Source organism: Ischnura elegans, chromosome 3 (assembly GCF_921293095.1).
Source record: "Ischnura elegans chromosome 3, ioIscEleg1.1, whole genome shotgun sequence".
In the NCBI taxonomy this organism is placed as follows: Eukaryota; Metazoa; Arthropoda; class Insecta; order Odonata; family Coenagrionidae; genus Ischnura; species Ischnura elegans.
The window spans coordinates 21,015,256-21,039,835 of record NC_060248.1 but is presented as its reverse complement, the minus strand read 5'-3'; the positions used below and the strand labels follow the sequence as shown (position 1 = coordinate 21,039,835).

At 37.4% G+C, this 24,580-nt stretch overlaps 1 protein-coding gene across 1 annotated transcript in view; it reads right to left on the bottom strand.

Moving 5' to 3' along the window:
* Positions 1 to 732: 732 nt before the first annotated feature.
* Positions 733 to 24,580, bottom strand: part of LOC124155535 (poly [ADP-ribose] polymerase tankyrase) — a 50,574-nt gene continuing 26,726 nt past the window's right edge. Inside the window, exons 11-19 of the mRNA XM_046529441.1 lie at positions 24,249 to 24,522; positions 19,623 to 19,855; positions 18,106 to 18,596; positions 17,464 to 17,624; positions 16,743 to 16,906; positions 14,946 to 15,129; positions 7,972 to 8,080; positions 7,734 to 7,890; positions 733 to 4,932 (exon numbers count right to left, since the gene is read on the bottom strand). Coding sequence (XP_046385397.1) covers positions 4,852 to 4,932; positions 7,734 to 7,890; positions 7,972 to 8,080; positions 14,946 to 15,129; positions 16,743 to 16,906; positions 17,464 to 17,624; positions 18,106 to 18,596; positions 19,623 to 19,855; positions 24,249 to 24,522 — 1,854 coding nt within the window. The 3' untranslated portion in view covers positions 733 to 4,851. The remainder of the gene's footprint in view (positions 4,933 to 7,733; positions 7,891 to 7,971; positions 8,081 to 14,945; positions 15,130 to 16,742; positions 16,907 to 17,463; positions 17,625 to 18,105; positions 18,597 to 19,622; positions 19,856 to 24,248; positions 24,523 to 24,580) is intronic.

The window sequence follows — 24,580 nt, the reverse complement described above, 5'->3', positions numbered from 1 at the left end:
TAAGGAGCCAACAGTAACCAGTATGTACATCCAAATGCAGACTTGTGCGAAAGATCCACAGAGAAAAAATCATTTGCCTTGACCGGGATTCGAGCCCGGATCCCCTGATTTCCGGTCGAGTGCTTTAGCCAGTTAAGCTATCGAGGCGTCATTCTTCCCTGTGGATATTTTTCGGACACTACCGGACAAGGTGTTACTGGGCTGCTGAGCATATGATGCCACAAGCAGTCCAAATCGTGCGCACCTTGTCCGCTAGTCCGCTTGATCAAGGCTCTGAGCGCTGATAGGACGCAGGATGCTAGCGGGTAGCTGAGTACCTTGCTGGCTGGTAGCTCTTGGCTTAAAAAAGGTTTATTAATACCTTATCAAACGAAGAAAACTTTCCGACCTTAGTCAGTTTTAATAGGTGATTATTAAGACATGTTTCCCTGAGCTCTGTGCCTCATGCATGCATTGGTAACCTCAGACGATGTATAACTCCTATCCTCTCGTGTAGAAACTAGGTCCCAGTGACGTCACGTGGAGTGGAATCGCATGGGTGCCAATCTGGCCTTTTTCAAATGAGGATAAAATTTGACCCTTGCCATTCGTCTAAACCGGTATTTCAAAAACTAAATAATTTGTGTATTATGAATACACTAATGGTGGGTAACGAATCGCAATCAATGCCTTTCGTTTTCTTTGATGAAGGAAACTACCCTATTGGCTAAATAATAATGGGAATATAAACAATTATATATTTGAGCTTATTTATTATAACAGACAAGAATTGCCATTGATAAACACTTTAATGAAGATCACAAAAGTGTTATTATATACATTATTATTTCATGAATGTGATATTCAGCTGTTTGCATGTCGACTGGAATTGGCTGGGTGCCGATGCCAGACCACATTTTGTGATTCATTTGTTCGTATAGGGATGTGATTTTTTTAAATAATAAAAAATTGAGTTACTGTCTTGCCTGGAAACTACTAGGTTGATTCTTTCATCATATCCTTCCTCACCTGTCGCAAAATTAGTTGATTGAGTTAAAACTAAAGCGATTCTAACAAAAAGAATGTAATTTTTCCCCATCAAAAATATGGTTCTGATTATTCATGACATCACTTTCAACTCTTAACATAGATAAAAATTTAAGGAAAAAAACACCAGAGTTTTAGTCCATAGGTTTCCAGTAAACCGCATACCTATGAAGACAGAAATGACAGGTTCTTCTACAAATCAGAAAAAAATTTGAATGATGACTTTGAAATGACCACTTCAAGAATTCATCACAGTAATTCCATTGAGACGGATGCCAACTTTTCCCACACTGCATGATATCAAAAGCACTGCCTTAACTTACAAATAAAACCATATGGAGGAATACTAGGAAAGAGTACATCACACTAATTCAGCCTTAATGAGAAATAGAACTCAACAATGTAACACATTATATCAATTTCAAATAATGAATTAAAAGTAGTTTATTTAGTATTATCAGAGCCATTTATCACAAGAAAAATCAACAAATTTCAGAAAAAATTAATTAATCTGATTCTGCAGTGAGAATAACTTTCTAAGTATCAGAGAAATATAGAGAGAATTTTTCAAATATGCAAAGTAACTGAAAGATATTGTAATAAATATTAATTACAGTGTAAAAATATATCATACTATAAAGCTGCCAGGATTGTTGTACTCACAATTATATTTGAATTCACAAGGGTATGACATTAATGTGCACTTTTGACACCCAATAGTTTATTTTATCATACAATCAACAAGAAAATAAAAAAACAGCCACAAGAATCACCAATAAAGATAAAATAAATTGTATTTCACCATTAAAAAATCAATGTAAGTGAAACATTACTTTACAAAAATCAAATAACCTAAAAATATCAATAGAATTAAGGATAAGCTATGTACAGAAACAGCATTGTTTCACTGATAGAAGCATGCAAAATCAAGGAAGGAAACATTTCTCAATCCTATTTAATGGTCGAGAACTTTAACAAAAAAGTAAAACATTTAAAAAATGTACAGATTCAGAAATCATAATATTTAGAGATAACTATTACTTATAAACAAAAAGTAAATCTCAGAATACTTTCGGCTCTATACCCCTGTAATGAACCTCAGCTGTCTTTCATTTGTGTACCACATACCATCATTAAACATCCATGAAAATCAAACTAGTAAATTACTATATGACCTTGAAAAATATTGATGAGCTAATACCACGTGATATTTTCGACGTTGCTTAAAGACACACATGAACACTCATGAATTACATGGAAAATTCACCAAAATGATAAATATTGATCACAGTTGACAAAAATTGGCATGATTGTGCGCTTGAAACAAGCAACTAGTTTGATAGCAATTGCAAGTACATAATTATGTAAAAGACCTACATCCAGTAACTGGTCTTTAAAAATTCTTAAAAGGCTCCATTATCAGATAAATAATTTAAGCTGTATTCCTATCACCTAGAGGCAGAAGTAGATACAAACATTGCCTAAAAATCCTATCCTTTATCAAATTATTTAGAAAAATCTTCAGTTATTTCTTGGAATAAACTTATGTTCGTTGATTAATATTCAAATTAAAACAAAAATGAGTTTTTCAAAATAATTTAAAGAAGCAGAATCCGGTCATAGATTAAAATTATGACTGAGATAACATTGATTACAGCATACGTATTACTCATACATCCAACTTTTAGAAAAAGTAATGCAGATGTAAATACAGGTGGTAAACATGGTACCTGAGTAAATATGGACATACAGCGAGTTTTTAAAGCCTTTCCTGAACATGAACCACAGAAGACAAGTAGAGCAACTACACAAAGTCCATGACATACCATGAGGGTGCAAAAAAGTAACTTAGCTGACTGAAGAGCAAATAACTTCACCATTCATATATTTAGTATGTGGAGGCAGAGTTGGAGTAAACCTTGTACACACCAATCAAAATTATGGCATTGCACACTCCATATAACAAGCAATCATAATTTCATTTATACTTCAATTTATGGGACTATAGTTGTTCACTGGGAGAAATCTTAAAACCTACCCAATTAGTTTTCCTCAACATTTATATCAAAGCTAAATTATGCACACATGATATAATGATGCACTAAGGGCATTTTACATAACACTGCCACAGAGGAATGGAATTCATGAATTTCAAATATAAACCCAATGATTGAATTTAAGTTAAACCTCAAGTCCCAACGTAATACTTTGTGATAGCATTCCCAACAATGATCAGATCAAATATGTACCAGGCTTTTCTGCTTAGTATGCAAGCAAGAACTGATAATGAAATGGTTGGCTTCAGGAATATATTTTGTCTATGAGTTTAGCACATAGCATAAATTGTCACAACAATTGCTTGTAACTTGGCCCAGCCATTAGAATCACATCCCACATCAGCAAGTCAAGATAAAATCACAGATTTCACGAATAATAACAACTGATTTGAACTAAAAACCTCGCCCAACTTTCAATACAAAAAGAAATTTGAAAATTTATAAAGATAAATTAATCTCATTAATGAAATGACCATGAAAATCAACTTCTCAATAATATACCTTTAAAAGTAGGTGCACTGAATTAATGATAAGTGCGACCTAGCCAAAGCATACTCTATTTCAAGACACAACATGTTTAGTTAATTTTACATCCAGATGAGAAAAATATTAATAACCTTTCGAACATTAAATTATGAGCAGTTTGAAGGATATTTTTTGTTTTGTTTTGGAGTAGTTTATATTTATGACCTACCTCATTCAAATCTACAGTAAACATTCTTACTTCAAGGGAAATCATCAGGTGTTTGAGAAATTTCTTCTGGAAATACAGATGAATAAGTCAAGGTTGACATGCCTCAAAAACAAAAACAAGATTACAAGAGACAATTATTAATATTCAAAGAAAATACTTTGAATGAAGGTTCAAATGATAATATTGCAGCTTCTTCATTTAACTTATTAATAAATAGGAACATGACAGTAAATATTTCAACAGGGAAAAAGTTTCCAATATCCCACAAAAAAGGCAGTGATGAAAGCCCACCTTTAAAAAAAAAAACTGAATTATTTTAAGTTGTTTGAACCTGAAATGCATTTGGCAGTCAAAAGTTTATGATTCTGCGAGATAATTCACAAGATTATGAGGAGAAATCGTTAAAATATACACACAGATACACAAGATACTCATGGATATATATTCACATACATACAATGGGAGAAAAAGCTTTTGAAAATTACGTTTAAGCGCTGGTTACTTATTTACAACTACTTAAAAAAAATATCACATTTTGGCTTTATAAGTTACCACCACAACAGCAGCTTTCCCACACATCAAAACAACAAGAGCATAAAAAAACAATGACGTATATAACATTGCCAAATGCTAAAATATGCCAAGGAGGTTAGAGTGAGAGATGGCCTAAACCTCCACGACGGAATGTCACAAGGCAGCACGAGCAACCGCATCAGCAACGCTACCCCTCCAGCTGAGGCACGGAAATATGCCTCCACATTTACTATCACCTTCCCTGGGAGAAAGACCAGGGCCTTTCCCTTGAAAGTCGTTCCCCCCGTTACCACTGGGGGTCCAACCTCCACACAGCCTGCGTAAAAATGAGCAAAACAGAGAGGAATGTGGGATTTGGGGAGGAGACGCAATCGCATTGACCCTCAACGACTTTGTAATGGGGTAAGGTGAGAAGGAAGTGATCGTGGCAGAAGCCGATGAGCATGCGTTAGTCCAATCATCATCCATCTCCTCCCCTATTTCCCTCAAACTTGCTCTGTTACAACCAATCATCTTCACCACCATTGATCCAGGCAGCAATCATCTGCCTTCACAATCTCCACTGCTATTAGTCTCCTCTGGCTTGACTATCTGGTAGGCGATCAAATATTCAGGATATGCCTAAAATTAGAGAGCAAGAATTTGTAATTTCAACCATTTTTACTTCAAATTGCAGTAATTATTTTAAAAAATTGCATAAAATTGAGCAGAATCCAGTACTGCCTAATCCAGGAACACCAATAATGCAAGAATATTTCCAACGCATGCCTTTGGGGAAACATAATGTTTTGCTGAATAATTGCATAGATCTGCTGAAACTGTTTCCCACCCTGAACAAAAAGTTTCCCAGTTGTATTCGTCAACAATAGGGCATACAGTTAATCTTATAATACTTTATTGCCAGATTAGGAATTGAGAAATTTACTCAACTTGCATTCCATAACATTTAGAAATATAAAATGCTCCCCTGTTAAGTTGCAATAAACCCAATTAAGTGAATTCATGCTTTTTCTGCTCCCAAGAAATTTTTTGTGAGGATATTTACCATATTGAGCATTTTCAAAATGGAAAACTTGTACTTATTACTTAAGAAAATTATTAAATAAAAAACATTTAAAAAGAAACACAGCTTTCTACTTGAATGTGAAATATCAGGACCATTAGATTGTTCCCTTTAGGAAAGGCAGACTATCAACATACCATTCAGCAATACTTACAAGCAAATGCTTCTGGTGATAAAATCAGGGTAATTAACAAATTAAAAAAAATAATTAATAGAAAAATGTATACGTCCCGATGTATTTTAATCCATTCAATCTAATAAGAGATGTCCACAATTTTCCTATTAATTAAAAAGTGAACATTTTTAACAGCTCACAGAATAGGTGCAAATCTTGTGAATGTTGGGAAATTTTACTCAGTACGTGAAAAAAGATCATTTCCATGCTGCTAAATGTTTTCGGGAGCACAAGCAGTTGAAGAACTATGGTAGGATGAGAATGCATGATTCAGAGTAATAATTTTCAACTAAAAAAGTTAAAATGCCCCCAATTTATTCAACAATATCTTATTTAAATTTTGAATCATTGTTTGCAACATGAAGAGTCTTAATATTGCAAAAATAGAATGAAAAACATATGTATTTGACTAGGCTCGTTAAGTTATGAATTCAAGCCACAAAGTTCACTTTCTCACCTAAAATGGAACTTTTATGCACTAAACTAGCATTTGAATATACTCTATCAGCTCTTCTATTACCTTTCAGTGACATTATCAGATTTAAGGTTGGAATAAAGTTCACAGCGATTACAATGAAAATGTACTGATTGAATACATTCGGCATAAGTAAAAACTTTTATAAGTAAAAGTAAGGAAAGACAAAAAGGATTGTAAATGAAAAGACAATCAGACAAAAGGGGAAGAAATTAAAAGTAATCAAAATTAACTCAGATAAAGCAGTTGGAAGTGAAAGCTTACTGGTGCATCTGATGTACACGTTTTAATGGGTCCATTTGTACAATTCTAACCAATTATTCTTGCTTGAATAGTAGACTCTGGTCATTTGGTCTACTGAACAGATGGGAGAACTGCTTACCAGGGACATTTCTCTAAGAACAGATCTCAATTGAGGAAATACTTCTCTCCAGATCATCAAAACAAAAAGCCATTTAAACAGGCCATACATCAGTGGTATTTGTCCATACTAATGGGAAGTGGTGTGTTCATTACAGTGAGTCCTCGTTTAACGTCACTTACCCTTCCTGAAAAATGTGACGATAAACAAAATGACGTTAATTGAAGCATAATATCCCATAAGAATCAATGTAAAAAGTGAATATCGGCTCATAGACCTCACAATTCCTGCGCGAAAAAAATGTTAGCATATCATATCTGGGGCATTTTTTACGGTGGGAATGCTAAACTATCGCATAAATATGAGTTCCTGTCTTCATCAACGACAATAGCAGCAGTGACGTAAATCCTTCTCCATTTTTGTATCTTCCAGCATTTGCTTTTCGGCTTCTCTATGGTGGTCGCCCGGGCGAGCGTCGCCTCGGCATCATCATCGCTGAAGCATCGTCGCAGTTACAGGAACCAAAATTATTGTGAACTCAGCAAAAAAAGTGATGACAAAAACTCCGAGTTCTACACGGAAAAATGCCTTGAAATCACTTTTTAGGTTCCTGAAAACCATTATGTCAAGTAAAACCTTGCGCACCTACGCAAGAATTCATTTTGCAGAAATTTTTGCTAAAACCATTATCGCAACTAAGAATAAACACACCGTTTTACACTTTGCTTAGACAGACTGTATTACCACCCACAAAACGAACAATCCGCAATGCCCGCCGCTTCACCTTTTTTTTCGCGCGAAATTATAAGACGTGACGTTATCGCGAAGCATAAATGAATGACGGTCTCAAAATTTTCGTGACGTTATCGCGAAATGACGTTAAATGGGGTGATGAAGAACGAGGACTCACTGTACTTATATGAATTTTCTAAACATTAGAAACTGATTTTTACATTCTCTCTATCCACTTATCGAATCCTAAGTACCGTATCTCATGTCTCTCCAATCAGAGAGTGAGAGCAAAGTTTAAATTTAATTAAATGCTTAAAATTTTGGATGCATAATTTTGGTTGAACTTGGCTAACCAAAAATGCATTAAATACAGTCTTCTTTGTTGGATTTCAACATCCATGCACGGATTTTAATGGAAAGTTAAAGATAAATGGGCCACTCACTTTATTGGGGAAAAAAGTATTGGTCCCGATGTGTCCCATTTAATCAGAATGCACTATATTACATAATAATCTAAAAGTTTTGTGGAGGATTCAAATAAATGAGATATAATGACCCGTATAATGCAGTGGCCTTCAATAAAGAGAGAAAATCTAATACTGGAAGAATGAATTACCTGTTCTCCTCGATAAACAACATATTCTGGAAAGTTGAGCCCTCCAGCACTGGGTCGGCCCATAACTGAATGGTGGCCAGGAGGAGCATGAGCCATTTTCATTGCACTAAACTGGAGAAATGACTTTCCAAGGGTAACACGGCAAAGAAGCAGATGCCTAAAATATTAATGATATATTACAGCTTATTTTAAACAAAGATATACTTAAGGCACAATAAAATTATGAGACTTTTCATACCTGTGACAGATGTAACATGACCTATCCTTATGTGCAGGACATCCGGTGCCACCACCAATTCCATAAACATATTGATTACTTTTAGAGGAATGTTCAGCAAAATAAATACCTAAAAAATAAAATAAAATTCTTAGCCCTTATTTGGAAAATAATTTCTGACAACTACAAATTCTGTTCTACCCATTTTTGTACTTAAAAATTCCTACTGATTATACTACTCTCATTAGCATTTTAATACTAGGATGATGATGATTTTTTTTAGTTCATAGTATGTATTTATCTTAACAATATGACAGGAACTACACATCCTTATGCAACAGTATTTCCACAATGTCAAAAAAATGAATAGTGGCTGTAATAATTTTTCTTGTTTATTCTAATAAGGCAGCACTGTTACCATATTCACTTGTATAAACCTCACCCTCGTGTACCCCATGCACCCCCATTTTTGGGCCAGCATGTGAAGAAAAGAACTTCTTAGCACTTTTTGGGTGGGGTCTAAAATAGGAACTCATGATTCATTGGTAAATCGATAAATTTATGTTATGGTACCATGATTGATAAAGTTAAATAATATAAGAAATGTAATTCCTGCGAAGGTTTCCGTGGTAATGTTCATGATGATTCGGGTTTTCACTACAGAAAAATGCACCTCGAGAACCCAGATAACTGCACTCATCATGTCAGAAGTGAGTCATATTTGGGCTCATTCTTTTTTATCCAGGCGCACATTACTAATATTGAAACCATACGGAGGCAAAACAGTAATTGTGGAAAGTTACTGGCTGTCATCAAAGAATGCAGTAGGTAGATCATATTATCAGCTTGTTTCAGAAATTGGAGACCAAGACACAGATTACGTGAAAAAAGGGGAACTGGCGAGAAGGGGAGGGGTGAAGACTCAAAGAAGGGAAAAGAAACTACTTCCTATTGCTATCAGGTAACTTAAAACTTTTGCTCGATGCCCGTGAACTTTTCTCAGGCAAATGAACTCAGAGCTCTGTCCCTTCCAACTCCCCATTCTACTTCCATTTTTGATTTTTTGCACGGAAACGACCGTATAAGCCCGTGTAAGAGCGACACACGTGTAAGAGACACACCCCTATTTAAAGCATCGAAGCTAAAGAAAAAAAAATTTTGTGGCATTATTTAAATCCTATTGCATGGTGTTGCAGACGTATGCCTGGACTTTCGACAGTCATAAAAATTTCCTCTTTCAATAATAAAATTTACGTGGCATTTTTTCAGCTAAATTTACACGATATGTATGGCATTCGGAGATATATAGGTATTCACTTGTAGCCTTAACCTTATGATACTTATATAGTCTGAGGTTTCAGGCGAGATGGAGTGGAAACGTGACATAATGAAAAGGAAAAAGCAGGAGCAATTTCCACAATTTTACATTTGTTGATACGACCGGTTTCCCTTTTCAGCATCATCAGGTCTGAACTTATGATTTAGAAATAGACCTGATGATGCTGAAAAGCGAAACCGGTCGTATCAATAAATGTAAAATTGTGGAAATTGCTCCTGCTTTTTCCTTTTCCTTATGATACTTACTAGAGATGGTTGGATCGGATAACTCCGATCCAAATATCCACGGATAACGCCTCACCTTATACTTTGGATCAATGCTGTAGTTGGGCTGGTACAGTGTACCCCCTAAAATCCAAACTCGTTATAAGCGTACCAGTTAAAATACCTTTGCAGCTGGATGTTTAATTGTTCAGCTGTTGTAATTTTTGGTGAGTACCGCCTAAATTTTTTTTCCAACTACAGCAGTGCTTTGGATCCAAATTTGTCAAAGAAATTGAATCTAAATCCAAAATTTTAAATCAATGCTTTCGTGAATGCAACTTAGCATAAGAGGGAGTAGAAAGAGTTCCGATCTTCTCTTCGCATACGCTGTTGCTCTATGATGCTTGTCCTACTCACGAAAAATTTTGTTTGAAAGCTCTCGTAGGAGTATTGCAATAGAATTGCAGCCTTGAAAATTTTTAAGGCAAAACACGACAGGCACATAGCACGAACCTTCCCAAGAGACACAATCGGGGGACCAGCACCATAGCATAGTAACCACGTCGTTGATTTCACGGAACCACACTCAGCCACTCAGCACTTTTTCTTTACTTTCCGAGACCCCAATCACCATAAATCACTTGCCTCAAAGGAAAATATCAAGTTACACAGGAACAGTGGACACATGTTTCATCCCTACCCCATCTCACCAACTGACCTTTTTCGGACTACCAGGTTCAATTCTCCCAGTTTCTGGAGGCCAAATGCTAGGCGAGTCACCTACTGAGCTCGAAGATATCTCTTCAACAGTTGTATAAGTGCATGACATGCACGAGGTTCAAAAAAGAATGAGAACTAACGCGATGCATATCTGACAGCATTTAAGTTTATTAAGCTCGACTTTATTGACCCAAAGATTAATATGTAGTCACAACAAGGCTATTAATATTCAACATAGTCCAAACAGGACCATTTCCGAAGAAACAAGCATAGCTTGAGCGTATTCAAACAAGACGAGACTGACTGGAAACTTCAGGCAACGCAAACTGCGTACATCACATTGCTGCATGCTCGCCCCTTTGCTTTGAAGGCAACGACGTCACATGCAAGATCGGACGTGTTCTTCCCTTGCTCCTTCACTTGTAGCCTCGTTGCTTGAAAGAGGGAGGGAACGTGCTCCTTCCCTTCTATCTCCCCTTCAGCTCTCTTTACTTATGAGCATTTCCGAATTCTCCTATCCACCATTTAGTCCAACAATGTACACACTCATTTGAATTTTTTAAACTCCAGGATTTGACACCAATATAATTTTCAGTTGCAATAATCCTCATAATAGCGTCTGAAGATGATTTTTGAAAACTCAGGTCCTTAGTGTAATGGAAATTACTTGGCAAGACGGATGTTGACTACTAACCAGGTATTGTCCTTCAAAACTATGTGTTTCTCTACTTTTGAAATGCTATTTGCTATTATATTGTATTATATGCTATACTATTTGAAGTATAAATGCTGCAGGATGCCCACTCATGGCAGTAAATTTAGTGCTCCCTCCGGAGCGAAAAACCCCGTGTGATCTTTTTCATGTTCACCTCTGTGGTACCCACGTGATGGCGTGATGCTTACAAGCAAGAAAAGCAAACAAGAGCATTTTTAAAAATGCGTCACAAAGGGAGAAACTCCCCTGCCTGCCGCTTCTTTTTGACCTAGGGTTTCAGATGACTGACATGCTGAAAACCAAGGCCACTCAGTTCCCCTTGGACTTGAGACCGGTGAAGGGGAGGAGGGAAGATAAGAAGTTTGTGTATGAGAAGCACCCCCATTTTTGACTGCAATTTCTGGGAAAAAAGGTGCACCTCTTTCCACATGCTTATACGCTACTTCCATGTTCAAAGGCTTCCAAAATATCAAAAATTCACATGTTTGGTCTCATTTTCTTTAGAATTTTGTGCATAATACGAATATTCCAATCGAATCAAGACACCTAATCATTTGCCGTAGGTTATTGTTAGACACTTTTGGGCCCAATAGGTGACTCATCTTGCAGTTGGCCTCGAGAAACTGGAAGCTTTGAGGAAGTTAGGCTGAAAAGGCTTAGGTCAGTTGGCGAGAAAGTGGGAGGGGTGAAACACATTTCTGTAGTCCTCGTGTAACTTCATATTTTATTTCGAAAGATTTATGGTCTTTATAACATGAACCCTATGCGAGCGATGATCTGGGGTTTAAGAAGCATGCTGGGTGGTCCAGGAAAGAGGGAAACATTGGAGGGGTGGACTGAGGAAAGATAGGTTTGGGATAGCAGATTTAAGGAAATGTGCAACATAGTTACCGTATAAGCTTGTGTAAGAGACGCACCCCTATTTTGAGGATCGAAGCTATAGAGAAAAAAAATTTTGTGACATTTTTTTTATCCTATCGTGCGGTGTTGCAGACGTATGCCTGGAATTTCGACAGTTATCGAAATGTCCTCTTTCAGTACTATTTGAAAGAGGAAATTTTGATAACTGCGGCGGCATAAGAGGGAGTAGAAAGAGTTCCGATCCTCTCTTTGCATACGCCATCGCTCTACGTTGCTTGTCCTACTCACGAACAATTTTGTTTAAAAGCTCTCGCAGGAGTATTGCAATAGAATTGCAGCCGTGGAAAATTTTAAGGCAAAACACGACAGGCAAATGGCATGAGCTTTCCCAAGAGTTTGAACAACAATCGGGGCAATCTCAGCGCCGTAGGATAATAACCACGTCGTAGATTTAAGGCCCCTTGCACACGCACCGATTTTGGACGGCTGGTAAAATATCAGCCGTCCCTATTCCAATAGTGAACAATGGGAGAGCATTGGAGCTTGCACACGTACCGACCACACGCCGGCACCGGCAAAATGCCGGTTAGCTACCGGCTATTGTCACTGTGGATCGCCGACGCCGGCTCAAAAACTTAGCAACGTATCGTTTGACCGGTAAAAATCCGGCGTGTGTGCAAGCATCGCTTCGCCAGTAAAATATCGGCCAATATTTTACCGGCCATCCAAAATCGGTGTGTGTGCAAGGGGCCTAACGGAACTACACTCGGCTCTCCATCAGCTAATGCCTCTGCCGTTTTTTTCCTTTCCGAGACTCCACAGGAAAATATCAAGTTACAGGGGAACAATGGAAACGTGTTTCATCCCTACCCCATTCCACCAACTGACCTTTTTCGGTCTACCAGGTTCAATTCCCCGAGTTTCTGGAGGTCAAATGCTTCGTGAGTCACCTTCTGAGCTCAAAGATATCTCGATATCTTTCAGCAATTGTATGACACGCACGAGGTTCTAAAAAGAATTAGACCTAACGCGACGTATATCTTACAGCATTTAAGTTTTTTGAGCTCTAATTGATTGACACAAAGATTTATAGCTAAAATAAGGCTACTAATATTCAACATAGTCCAAACAGCACAATTTCGGAAGAAACAAGCGTAGCATAAGTGCATTCAAACAAGACGAGACGGACTGGAAACTCAGGCAACGCAAACTGCGTATATCACATTGCTGCGCCTTCGCCCCTTCGCTTTAAAGGCAACGACGTCACATGCAAGATCGGACGTGTTCTTCCCTTGCTCCTTCGCTCGTAGCTTTAAATACGGAGGGGAGGGAGCCCTCTTCCCCTCGACCTCTCCTTCAGCGCTCTTCACTTATAAGCATTTCCGATTTCTTCTATCCACCATTAAGTCCAACAATGAGCACACTCGTTCGAATTTTTTCAACCGCAGGTTGTGACACCAATATTACTATATGCAGTATAAATGCCGCGGGATGCCCACTCGTGGCAATAAATTTAGCGTGCGCTCCGGAGCGAATCACCCCGCGCGATCTTTTCAATGTTCACCTCTGGGGTACCGACGTGACGGCGCGATGCTTGCAAGAAATTGAAACAGGAGCATTTTAAAAATACGTCACTAAGGGAGAAACTCCCCTGCCTGCCGCTTGATTTTGACCCAGGGTTTCAGATGACTGACTCACGCTGAAAACCAAGGCCACTCAGTTCCCCTTGAACTTGCAACCGGTGAAGGGGAGGGGGGGAAGATAAGAAGTTTGTGTAAGAGGCGCACCCCCATTTTCGGCTGCAATATCTGGGAAAAAAGGTGCGCCTCTTACACGTGCTTATACGGTGGTTCACACGTTCTGTGCTCATGACGTGACATCTACGTCATGGCAGTCCCTGCAATGATGTCTTTGGGGGTGGTTTTTTTTACAATCTATTTCATTATTAAATTCATTTTATAATGCAGAAAACAGTAATATAATCTCACGCTTGTTCTGATACCTTAAAAAAAAACTTTTACAAATATTCAAAGCGAAATAGAAAAAGATCCTTTTGCAGTTGACGAGGATAGGTAAGATACTTTATTACAAGGTATTTTATACCTAAGGTATCTAACACTCCTGTGACCAACTGATTATTCAAATTTAGCCCCGTTATAGACGCATTCAAGGAAACAATGGACAAAGTAGTGACCCCCTCACGTGACCTAAGTTTGGAAGAGTCTATGGTTCCATGGAGAGCTAGGCTGGCATATAGTGAATATATGAGGGGCAAGCGCTAAAGGCACGCAATAGGTTGTATATGTTGACGGAAGCAAAGGGTTTGGCGTTGCAAGTCCTCAAATACCATGCATCTTCCAACTCAGAAGTGTCTGGAAAAGGGCATTCGGAGAAGATGGTAAACAAATGACGAAGGATCATTTTGACTGCAGTCAATCCTTTTATATGAATAACTTTTATAACAGTGTAACCAGTTCTAGATTCCATCCAAATGGGAAAACTAACGTTACGGGGACACTGAGGAGAGGCAAGAAAGGTATTCCTCTCGTGGTGCTCTGCCAGGATTTAAAGAAAGATGAGGTGGTGGAGGCCTTTTCTGAGGATGAAATCTGTATCCTAAGGTAGAAGGGTAGGAGGGAAGTGTGGACGACCAGCACTGAATTCAGTGAAAAAAAATTATTGAATCCACGAAAAAACTAGGGTGCATGCCAAGAAAGCCTCAGGCGGTGGTTCCGCATCACGAAACCCCGAACCCTGGTCTCCTGGGTGGTAGCCGTAAACACTAACCACTACCCCACCTGCTGAATGCTGCGATATCATGGAAATATAGGCGGCTTGTGAGAAGTACCGCATGAAAATTAATTAATTACAGCCAAAGTAAGGCCCATTCAACGAAACCACTACTAGTTCAGGGATGTGTTCACCATTCCGAAGGCCATAAAAAATACGGCATTGAAAAAGGCGGAGCAAGTTTCGTGGTCTCCCCTTGTGAAACGAACATACCATTCGGATCTTTTTCTATACTACTTATAAGGTTTTATGGCAATATTTATATTTTAATTTTTATCTCACTTGGTATCAGTTCAAATGGAATAGTATTGATGAAAGTTAGCTGATAATAACAGGAAAACATAGCATGAAAAAGAGTGACACTTACCAGCTCCAAACATTCCTCCAATATATGCATGTCGTTCATCGAAACCTTTTTGAACAATTGCATTTATGAAGGGAGATCCATGGAACAACATGCGCTCATTTGCCTGATTTCCATTTTCTTCAGCAACTTCCTGACGCCGATGGGCATACCGTTCCCATAGCTTACGATTCTGAACTTTTTGGATCTGCAATATCATTATTAAATATACAAAACAGTAAGAAAAAGTAAGGCTAAAGTTGCTACAGCTTCAGTTTCAAAAAGGATAATAATATATTCTAAACATAACATTAAATCTATAGTAAAATTAATTAATGGGGAAAAATTAGACTGTGGAAGACTAAAAATAAAGTATAAAAAACAGGATTAACACAAAGATTTCTAGGTTTGATGCAATAATTATGAAGCAGGTAAGGCCTATGAAAAAATAGTGGCATCGAGGCAGAAACCCTTTTTGGCCTCGACAAGTCCATTTCTATGAAAGTCCATGACAGGGTTTGGAGCAACAGTTTGGTTCCTTCACCCTCTAGGCTGAGGGTATGGTGACCTTGGATTTGGCTGGTTTACTTATCAGCCTCTGAGTGGTGGAAATTGGCACGACAGTTGGGCAGCCATGCAGTCCCTACCTACCAGCGAGAGGTACATGGGTCACACGTTTGAAGTGTGAGAAGAAATTTTCTTAATTCCACCAGCCAAATTGCACAAGACCTCAAAACTTTAGCCAAAGAAATGGAGAGATTTAGCCTGTAAGGACCTAGAAAATTCAAAGGAACTCCCATTGCAGAGCCAAAATTTATGGAAGTGGATATGTCATGCTTTCGAAAATTTTGTGGCATAGCCCTACGAAATTGCTATTGAATAAGGGTAGGAACTCAACCTGTTCACTCTTGCTTGATGCAGGAATAAAATGATTTACTGCTAGTTTCTTTGCTGTGGTTGAAAATGTTGTCTTCTCTATTGTACGATAAGGTAGCTCCCTCCATTGCCGATGAAAATTAACAAATAACTAGACTTCAAGAACTTGAGGTGATATCATTCTAATAGGCCTTGTAAAACAATGAAATAGATGTAACACAAATCAGAGGCTCTATTTTACAGCTTTCCTATATGTGTGATTGGGACCAGGAGAGTAGTAGCATAGAGTAAGTATATATAGAGAGCTCACCACACGTACAAAAATCGGATACGTTTTTGGTGTAGTTCTAGAACAATTAACCAGATGGCTATGAACAATTTTGCCAATTTTTTAAATTTGCTCGTTCCACAAGTATAAAAATATATTCTGGAGCAGAAATGGTTGCTACGTTTAGTGGAGACATTAAATATTCGATTTTGTTTATAACAATTGTTATAAAAAATATTTTCTCGAATTTCGGCTAGTTACTTGACTTTTCCGAGTTTATATTCCTAATCCATTTTCCGGCAGACTGTTCTTAGTATAAAGTTGAAACTTGCAGGAAATGTTTATAGCACATTTTTCTCCATACTGGTAAACTTTAATTTGTTTATAACTCAGTTTCAACGTTGTTATGTGTGTTTATATATCTTTCGAACGAAAAATCTGGAATTTTGCAGGGTAAAAATCAACCGCCTACTAACTTTCGTATCTTACGATATAGGTCCATATATGCTGCGTATGAAATTTGGACAAAACTAGACTGACATATCTAGCCTTTATTCAGAGGTCCCATCCTTGAGTGGCCACTTTTCTTTTTCTGACTTGGTTGCCATTTTACAAGTTGCACAGTACACCAATACCTTTTCTACAGACAATTAAACCAAGAAGTTATTATTACTTACCCTTACAATATTGTAGCGACTAAATATACCCCCTGAGTGGCCATTATCTCTGTGCTCTCTTATAGTTGACTGCATTTCCTCCTCAACCGCCATAAATTCTTTATCCTCACTCAGCAAATCAACCAACAAAGTCCCCGGAGAAGGCAGTGGTGACCATAAATTGACTGCAAATTGAAGTAAAAAGAATAACATTTACAGTGAATAAATATGAATGATCATTTAGGTAAGCTATTAAACTTATAAATTAGCAGATATGGGAGTCTTGTTTGAAATTTAAAGTAAACAAATTAAAAAATTAAATACATCTCAAATTTCCAATAGTCGTGGGTTTAAGATAAAACAGTAAAAAAGTGATAACACATATAAGTTCCAAGATACAATAATTGTAAGAGTTGATGCATTATGCCTTTCATATATCAGCCAAAACTGTGAGCTATCTCATTCTCAAAGAGTGCACAGGGTATGAAAACATAATAGTGTAATGGTGTATCAAACCAGTAAAAAGATGAAAAATTCTTTCTTTCACATTCTTTTCAAATTATAACTAATTGAATCTGCTATTACTAAATTTTCCAACAAAAATGGAATGCCTTTAACATGAAAGTTTCATCCATACGAAATATTACAGAAGCATTAAAAGATTCAAAGTACACTTGGGTAATGAAGTTGTTAAAAAAAACTTCATTAATGGGCTAGGCAATATCGAAACAAATATACTCACCAGAACTACTGTAAAGTTTCTCAATTCCTTTTATAAGCTTGTGACGGTGGCCATATGCAGATATACCAACTTGCTTCAAGTCCTCATGGCCCATTTCAGCCAAAATATCCAATGTAATTTGTTCCCTTTCAAATAACTCTGATAAATGCTTTAGACCCAAACTGAAAATGAACACAATAATTCCATCTTTAACAAAAGGATTATAAACAAATCCAAGCATTTAAAATACTCAGCAGGGTTGTTTACAGTTTATCTTGAGGGTTCATCAATATAAGAGTACATAGTTCTTTGCCAACATTTTCATAATCATATTCTAAATCTCAGGGCTATTTTATAACAATAACATTCAAAAGTCAAATTAAGAGGTAATAATAGTATCAACAAAAAGCTTAGAACTTAATTAGGATACTCAAGAGACAAAAAAAAGCCTTTTTGTACTCAACAAATTATATAAACATCACTTAGTAACAAGTAAAAAGACAGCATATTTAATTTAGCAAGTATATCATTTAATAAAGTTAAAAAAAGCAAAGAAAACATTTTACCAATCCAACCAGTTGCTAACCCATAAGGTTAACTATAAAAAAATCAAACAAACACATTTGTAATATTATTTCACATCACCACAAGACTGAAACCCACCTGCACACAAAGCCTGAGATTGTGGCGACATCATGACCAGCACCTTCATGTTTCCCACATCCATCCGCCACACACGAGTCCACAGGTGGTGTGGGCGAGGGAGATGAGGACGATGGGGAAGGGGAAGATGATGGCAGCGGAGGAATGTTTTGAGGCAAGGGCAGGATGGGAGTGGCTGATGACCTCGACTGACGATGACTCAGGGCAGGGACCACTCCTAAAGTGATTGGAGTGCCCGATGGCATGATGACAGTTTCTGTGGTCGGAGCGGCTGGTGTTGGAGGAGGGGATGAAGGTTTTGGCAGCGATGGAGATGTGGGGGGAACTACAGGGGGAGCTGGGGCACTTGGTGGCCTCGTTTGAATGGTTGGGACATTCTGCTGAGATGCCATTGCGTCTTGGAGCAAGCAACGAACATCTTCGGCAGATGCCAAATCCACAGGAGCTTGGCCTTCTTGATTTTTAAGGAAGGGATCAGCTCCATGAGCAAGCTGTAAGTAAAAAAACTTGCATGTGGATAACAAGGTTGACTCAACATACATTAATCATTTAAGCGCCAGCCGGCAAATTTATTGGGCTGAGGGCTATGCGTGAAGAAAGCCACAGGCTGATCTATTAACCAGATTTAGTTGATTTCAAAAGTAAATATTTTCCCAAGTTGTGCAGGAGAGATAGCAACATGGGTGAACATTTTTATTGAACACAGGAGTATTAGAAGAAGAAATATAATAACAAATGTAACTTTTTTTGCTCTGATGTACAGAGTAAACAAATTTTGAAAATGAAAAGGTTACAAAATTTAAGCCAATAATATGGATGGCAAACATTATATTAGCTCCTTATTGATTTTCTGGGACTTAGTTCATTTTCTGCATCCATTTCTAAATTATTGAGTTTTTATCTATATTTATTTACTTGCTTATACTCATTTTTTATTTACTTCCACGAATCTTGAAGACTATTAATAATGAAAGACACTTTGTTTCTTCCACAAGTTTATAAAAAATTCTATATTGGAGTAGATATTAAGTTCTGCTGCTTTGAACTTTACTGACAGTCTGATATAATGCTTCATTTTAAGTGCCTAACTCACACTCGAAATTAAATCGAAACTTGAAGCTTGTGCGTGGTGGAAGGGCTCCATATGAATAATAAAAGACACTTTGTTTCTTCCACAAGAAATTTTTGTAAACTTGTGGAAGAAACAAAGAGTCTTTCATTATTGATATGGAGTCCTTCCACCATGTACAAGCTTCAAGTTTCGATTTAATCCTGAAGACATTTTGAACTCGATCACATACTCAAAGACCAATGAATGCGAGAAACAAATTGTGAGCTTTATATAAAAAATTTCAATCCTGAAGGACTCCAGTAGGAAACCAAAGGCATAGTCAGGAATCAATGCAATCATTCATGATAAGCATTTATTCAAATGTATTTTTCATCATGCACCAAATCCTAATAAGTATATATGTGATGAGTACAGTCTAAAGATTTTTAGAATAAACAATACTTACCAACAAAGCACAGAGTTGTGTTCGGCCTTTTTGAGCAGCTTCATGCAATGGAGTGAAGCCCCATTTATCAGTAGCATTCACAACAGTGCTGAACTTAATAAGAAGAGCTGCTATATCTAAGTGACCATACGATGAAGCATTGTGTAATGGTATCAAGCCACCTTTATCCTGAGCATTAACATCAGCTCCTCTTTCGAGAAGGAATTCTGCCACTTCTAAATTGTTGTATCCAGCTAAAAAAAAAATTCATAAATCATCATAAGCTGAAGTCCATAAAATTTCCAAGGCTAATTGATGATGCATTTAAGAGAGCATTGAAGTATAATTTTTACTTTAATAAGACCAAAGCATAGCCAGTTCACATGCTACTTTGATCATAAGCTTTGCAAATAACATTCATTTCAAGTTAGGAGCGGAGAATTGTAGCTAGAAGCAAAGAAATTTAAACTAATATCACTGAGAAATCCAGCTCTTAACACATTCAATGCGGGCCCCATTTTCATGAAAATTGTCAGAATTGGCCGATAAAATAAGAAAGAAAAAGAGAGAGATTTTCACGCCATAACTTCCGTTCAAATGCGGCTATTTACAAACGGTGCACATGGGTCAAAAGAGGGAAGTTTGCTGAAGGCCATTCACACGATTGGAACACTCGGAAGTGGATATTAGTCACGTACGGAGGCGGAGAAAGGGCTCCCGGCCCGACCGACAGAACAAATCAATTGACGAATCTCGGCTTGGACGGGACCACATCAATTGACGTGCTCCGCTCTGAATGTGTTAAGCAGTCTTGACAGATGACACAAGGAAACATATTATTAAAGAAAATCAGCAATTTTATTTTATTTGCCATGATAATATTAATCACCCTATGCATACCTGCAGAAATTGATATGCTACTGTTGTGTCATGCCATGAATTTTTATGCATATATGCTCAGAAAAATGCCCACCACTGCATATAAGGATACAATGAAAATGAAAGCAACTCACATTGTCCCAACTTTCCCTTGACTCTTATTCTTCTTTTTAAACATTCTAACAAGAATCTACAACAACACAACTGTTGCTTGAGATATGGCAAAGTTGCATCACAAATAAGAATAGGCATTTTCATTATTAATACAAGGTAGGTCGTTCACAAAGCCCAAATTAGTCCAGTTCTGAGCATTAGGTCACTTAGAGTGCAACTCGCGAGAAAGTAAACGTGAATGCAAATAAATAAACAAAGATTCATTGGCAACTATAACTTCCTGTACAAGGGAAACAAAGGAGTTGGCCCATAGAGTAAAGAGGAACCATTTCCAGGAATGGACTACAAGATGTAACACCGTGTGGAAACATTTTGATACAAAACGAAGACGAAGATGAGAGATGGAAAGAATACCTGGAGGAGTTATGCAATGAAAGCAAACTCAGCTAAAAAATTAAGGAAGAGGAAATTGAAATAGAGAAGGATGACGTGAGAGCCAGCATCTTAGGATTGGAAGACTTGGCTCCAGGAATAGATAATATTAAAACAGAGCTAGTCAACAATGCAGGAGAAAAGGTTTTAACTCAACAGTATAAAACTGTACGTGATATGTACTCAACAGGATATTTACCAAGTGACTTCGAGAAGAACATCAAGGATGAGCAGAAGAATTCCTGAATAAGAACCAATTTGGATTTAAGAAAAGCAAGGGCATAAGAGAAGCAGTTTTGGCTCTACAGCTGCTATAGGAGAAGAGATTGGAGAAGAACAAACAGACTTTCATAGCATTTGTCTATTTGGAAAAGACATTTGATAATGTGAAATGGAATTCAAAGGTAGCTGTGATAAAATCTGGACCTAACTATATAGAAGCAAGATTAGGAAAAGGAGTGAAACATGGGAGTGCACCGTCCTCAGTAATATTTAATGTTTACATCGAGAAGGCCATCAATGAAATCAAGGAAAATCTTTGGGAGGAAAATCTTCACAGAGAAAGAATTAGTACGCAGCAATTTGATGACGACATAGTAATCATAGCCAAGACAGAGAAAGAAGGCTTTGAGAAATATGGATAGGATAATGGCAAGGTATCAGATGAAAATCAACAAAAAGAAGACAGAGATACAATTATGCAGCAAAAGAGAGAATGCAACATGGACGAGGGAAGAAAGAAATAGTCAGAAAAATATCACAGGAGAGAAGGGCTTTCCACCAAAAAAAATCTACTTACAGCTAAAAATACAAGTTTAGAAATGAGGAAACAATTCATCAGATGTTATGTATGGAGCATGTTTCTCTATTGAAGCGAGGCTTGGATATTGACAGCAGCAAAGAAGTCAAGAGTGGAATGATTCAAAATGCAGTGCCAACGAAGAATGATGAAGATCAAATGGCACGACCACATTAGTATTGAGGAAGTTCTAAGAAGAGAGGGAGAAAAGAGACGTCTTCTAAAAACCTTAAGGAGAAGACAGGACCAACTTAGTTGGGGGCATTATGAGACATGATGGCCTGATAAAAACAATTATAGAAGGACAGGTGGAAGGGAAGAAGGGCAACGGATGGCCCCAAATGATTTACATAGGACAGATTATACAGAAAACTCTCATTATTACATAGTTCACGGGACGGAAAAACCAGAGGTTCATAATAACGAACTTTGTAAGAGCAATTTTTTCAGGAATCATCGCAAAAAAAAACACCTTGCCAAAATTCCTTGTCTTTTCAGTCTCCCATACTTGTACTCGCACTGTGGAATTAGTTTCAGAGTATGATATGTGCGATGAAATTATGTAAATACACAGTAAGTCTTCGACATTTGAAGAAGATGCATTTCAAGAGCTTGATTGTAAGTTGATAAACCTGTGCAAGGTACTGAAAACTGTGGTTATCCTGCAGAATGCAATACTGCATTACAATTTTGCGTTAACTCATGATTGTGACAAACTCATCTGGGTGTGCGTGCGACGCAGATGGAGACGAATAAAATGGGCCATCCCCGGGAAGGAAGAGTGGGCAAAGTGCTGAACAGTTACTGACTTCGCAGCTGATTTGACACTCTCCAGACTGTGTCCAAAGGGCAAGTTCCTTAACACCACACTGCGTCGCAACAGCCAACTCCAAAGGTGCCAAATTTGAAATTTTGGGCTCGCTAGAATTTTTTAAATGTTCGTTAGTTGATGCTTGCGAGTAGAGGGCATACTCATCGTAATTTACGAGCGATAATGAGCGTGTCACCATGATTCCACAGGAATGAAGCTTAATATGTGATGTTACATGGACATTGAAGTATATCCTACTGAAGAAAGAACTATAATTGATGCTCTTGGGCACACTTAGACTACGACAAGTAAAACGTAAATGTAGCTCAAAGATTATGACGTAGCATAATGTATATCCACCTTTAAAAATGCTGTTATAAAACACCGAACAAGTAAAGAGAGATGTGAAAGAGAAGAAATACGTAGGTGTGACAAGATTAGCTGATAGGAGAACTGAGTGGAGAGCTGCATCAAACCAATCCTGGGATTTTTGACCAGTGATGACGATAAAACACCATTACTTAGTGTATAAATGCTGTTGCCTATCTGTGGAACTTCGTAATAAAGTTTACTTTAAAACCCCCAGGACCGGAACTGAGGTTTATGATTTTGTAATAACATTTCTTTTAATGTAGATTGGAATAGCCTTTTCCTTGAGACCAACAATTTGCTTCATAAAAACAAGAACTTCGTAATAACGTTGTTCGTATTAACGAGAGTCTACTATGAGAATAGGTAATATGGCTCATAGAGTGGAAGTATTTTGGTCACTGATGGGTTAAAGAGAAAGATGCAGTTACTTTAATGAAAATGTTTTTGTTGAAGAGCAATGGAGAACGGATAGGGAATGCACGATTAGGATAGAATGTTCACGAGTCTTTTTCATGTGATTCTAGAGTAGCTACAGGGTGTCCAGCTCCTTCTCCTTTATTGCAAGTTGTTACCCTGACAAAATGTACAATGTATACATAAATGGACCAACAAAATTGATATCTTCAGTTCAATCTATGCTGTATTTCTCTGAATATAGTTCCCCTAATTCTGAGGCTTCAGTATCAGGAAAAATAAAAAAAATGCATTTGAATATTGTCCCCAGTTTACTTTTACCTTGGGCATTTTAGGAAAAAAGGGGGGACTATATTCAGATAAATATTATATATTGGGACAATTGATTTTTTAAGAAATAATCAAGTTAAAGGATACATAAAAATGAAGTAAATAACTTCAGAAATGGCAATTTTTTGCTAGACATAAGTATCGTGTGAACATAATCTTGACCGGAAAGGATATTTAAAATATGAACACAATAAAAGATGACTAAGAATTTTTGACACATCTAATTTACTAAGATATGAAAAACATAAATAAACTGCATTCAGTCAGAGCGAAGATTTAACGAATACAACTTTAAGTTGCAAGGGTTAAGATAAACATTCACTTATATGATCAAAAGTTAGCATAATTAAATCCAGCCACTAACTGGCATTTGAATTTCCTGTCTATGACACATTCATTACATATAAGCTGTGTTATTGTAGATTCTATTGACATTGTTTATAACCATACTTAAGATACTTTCCGTAATTTGTAAAACATAGTGTTTTACACCTACCAGCAAGGTGCAGTGGAGTTGAATTCCTTCCTTGAGCATCACGGCAGTTTATATTGTCTGCAGTGACTAGCCTCTGGACACGGGCTAAATTCCCTTTCTTCGCTGCATCCAAGAGGGCTGCATTCCCTCTTAAAAGATCTGCAACATCCTGATCACCGGTGCTTCCTCCTCCACTACCCTCACCTCGGCTCCCTCCACCACTGGAATTTCCCCCTCTCACCAGATCCAATGGAGTCGCCCCATCACGATTTTTCTTGCTTGCATCAGCCCCATGCTGCAAAGAGAAATGGTAGGCAATTAAGGACAAATTACTAACAATGATTTCCTAAAGA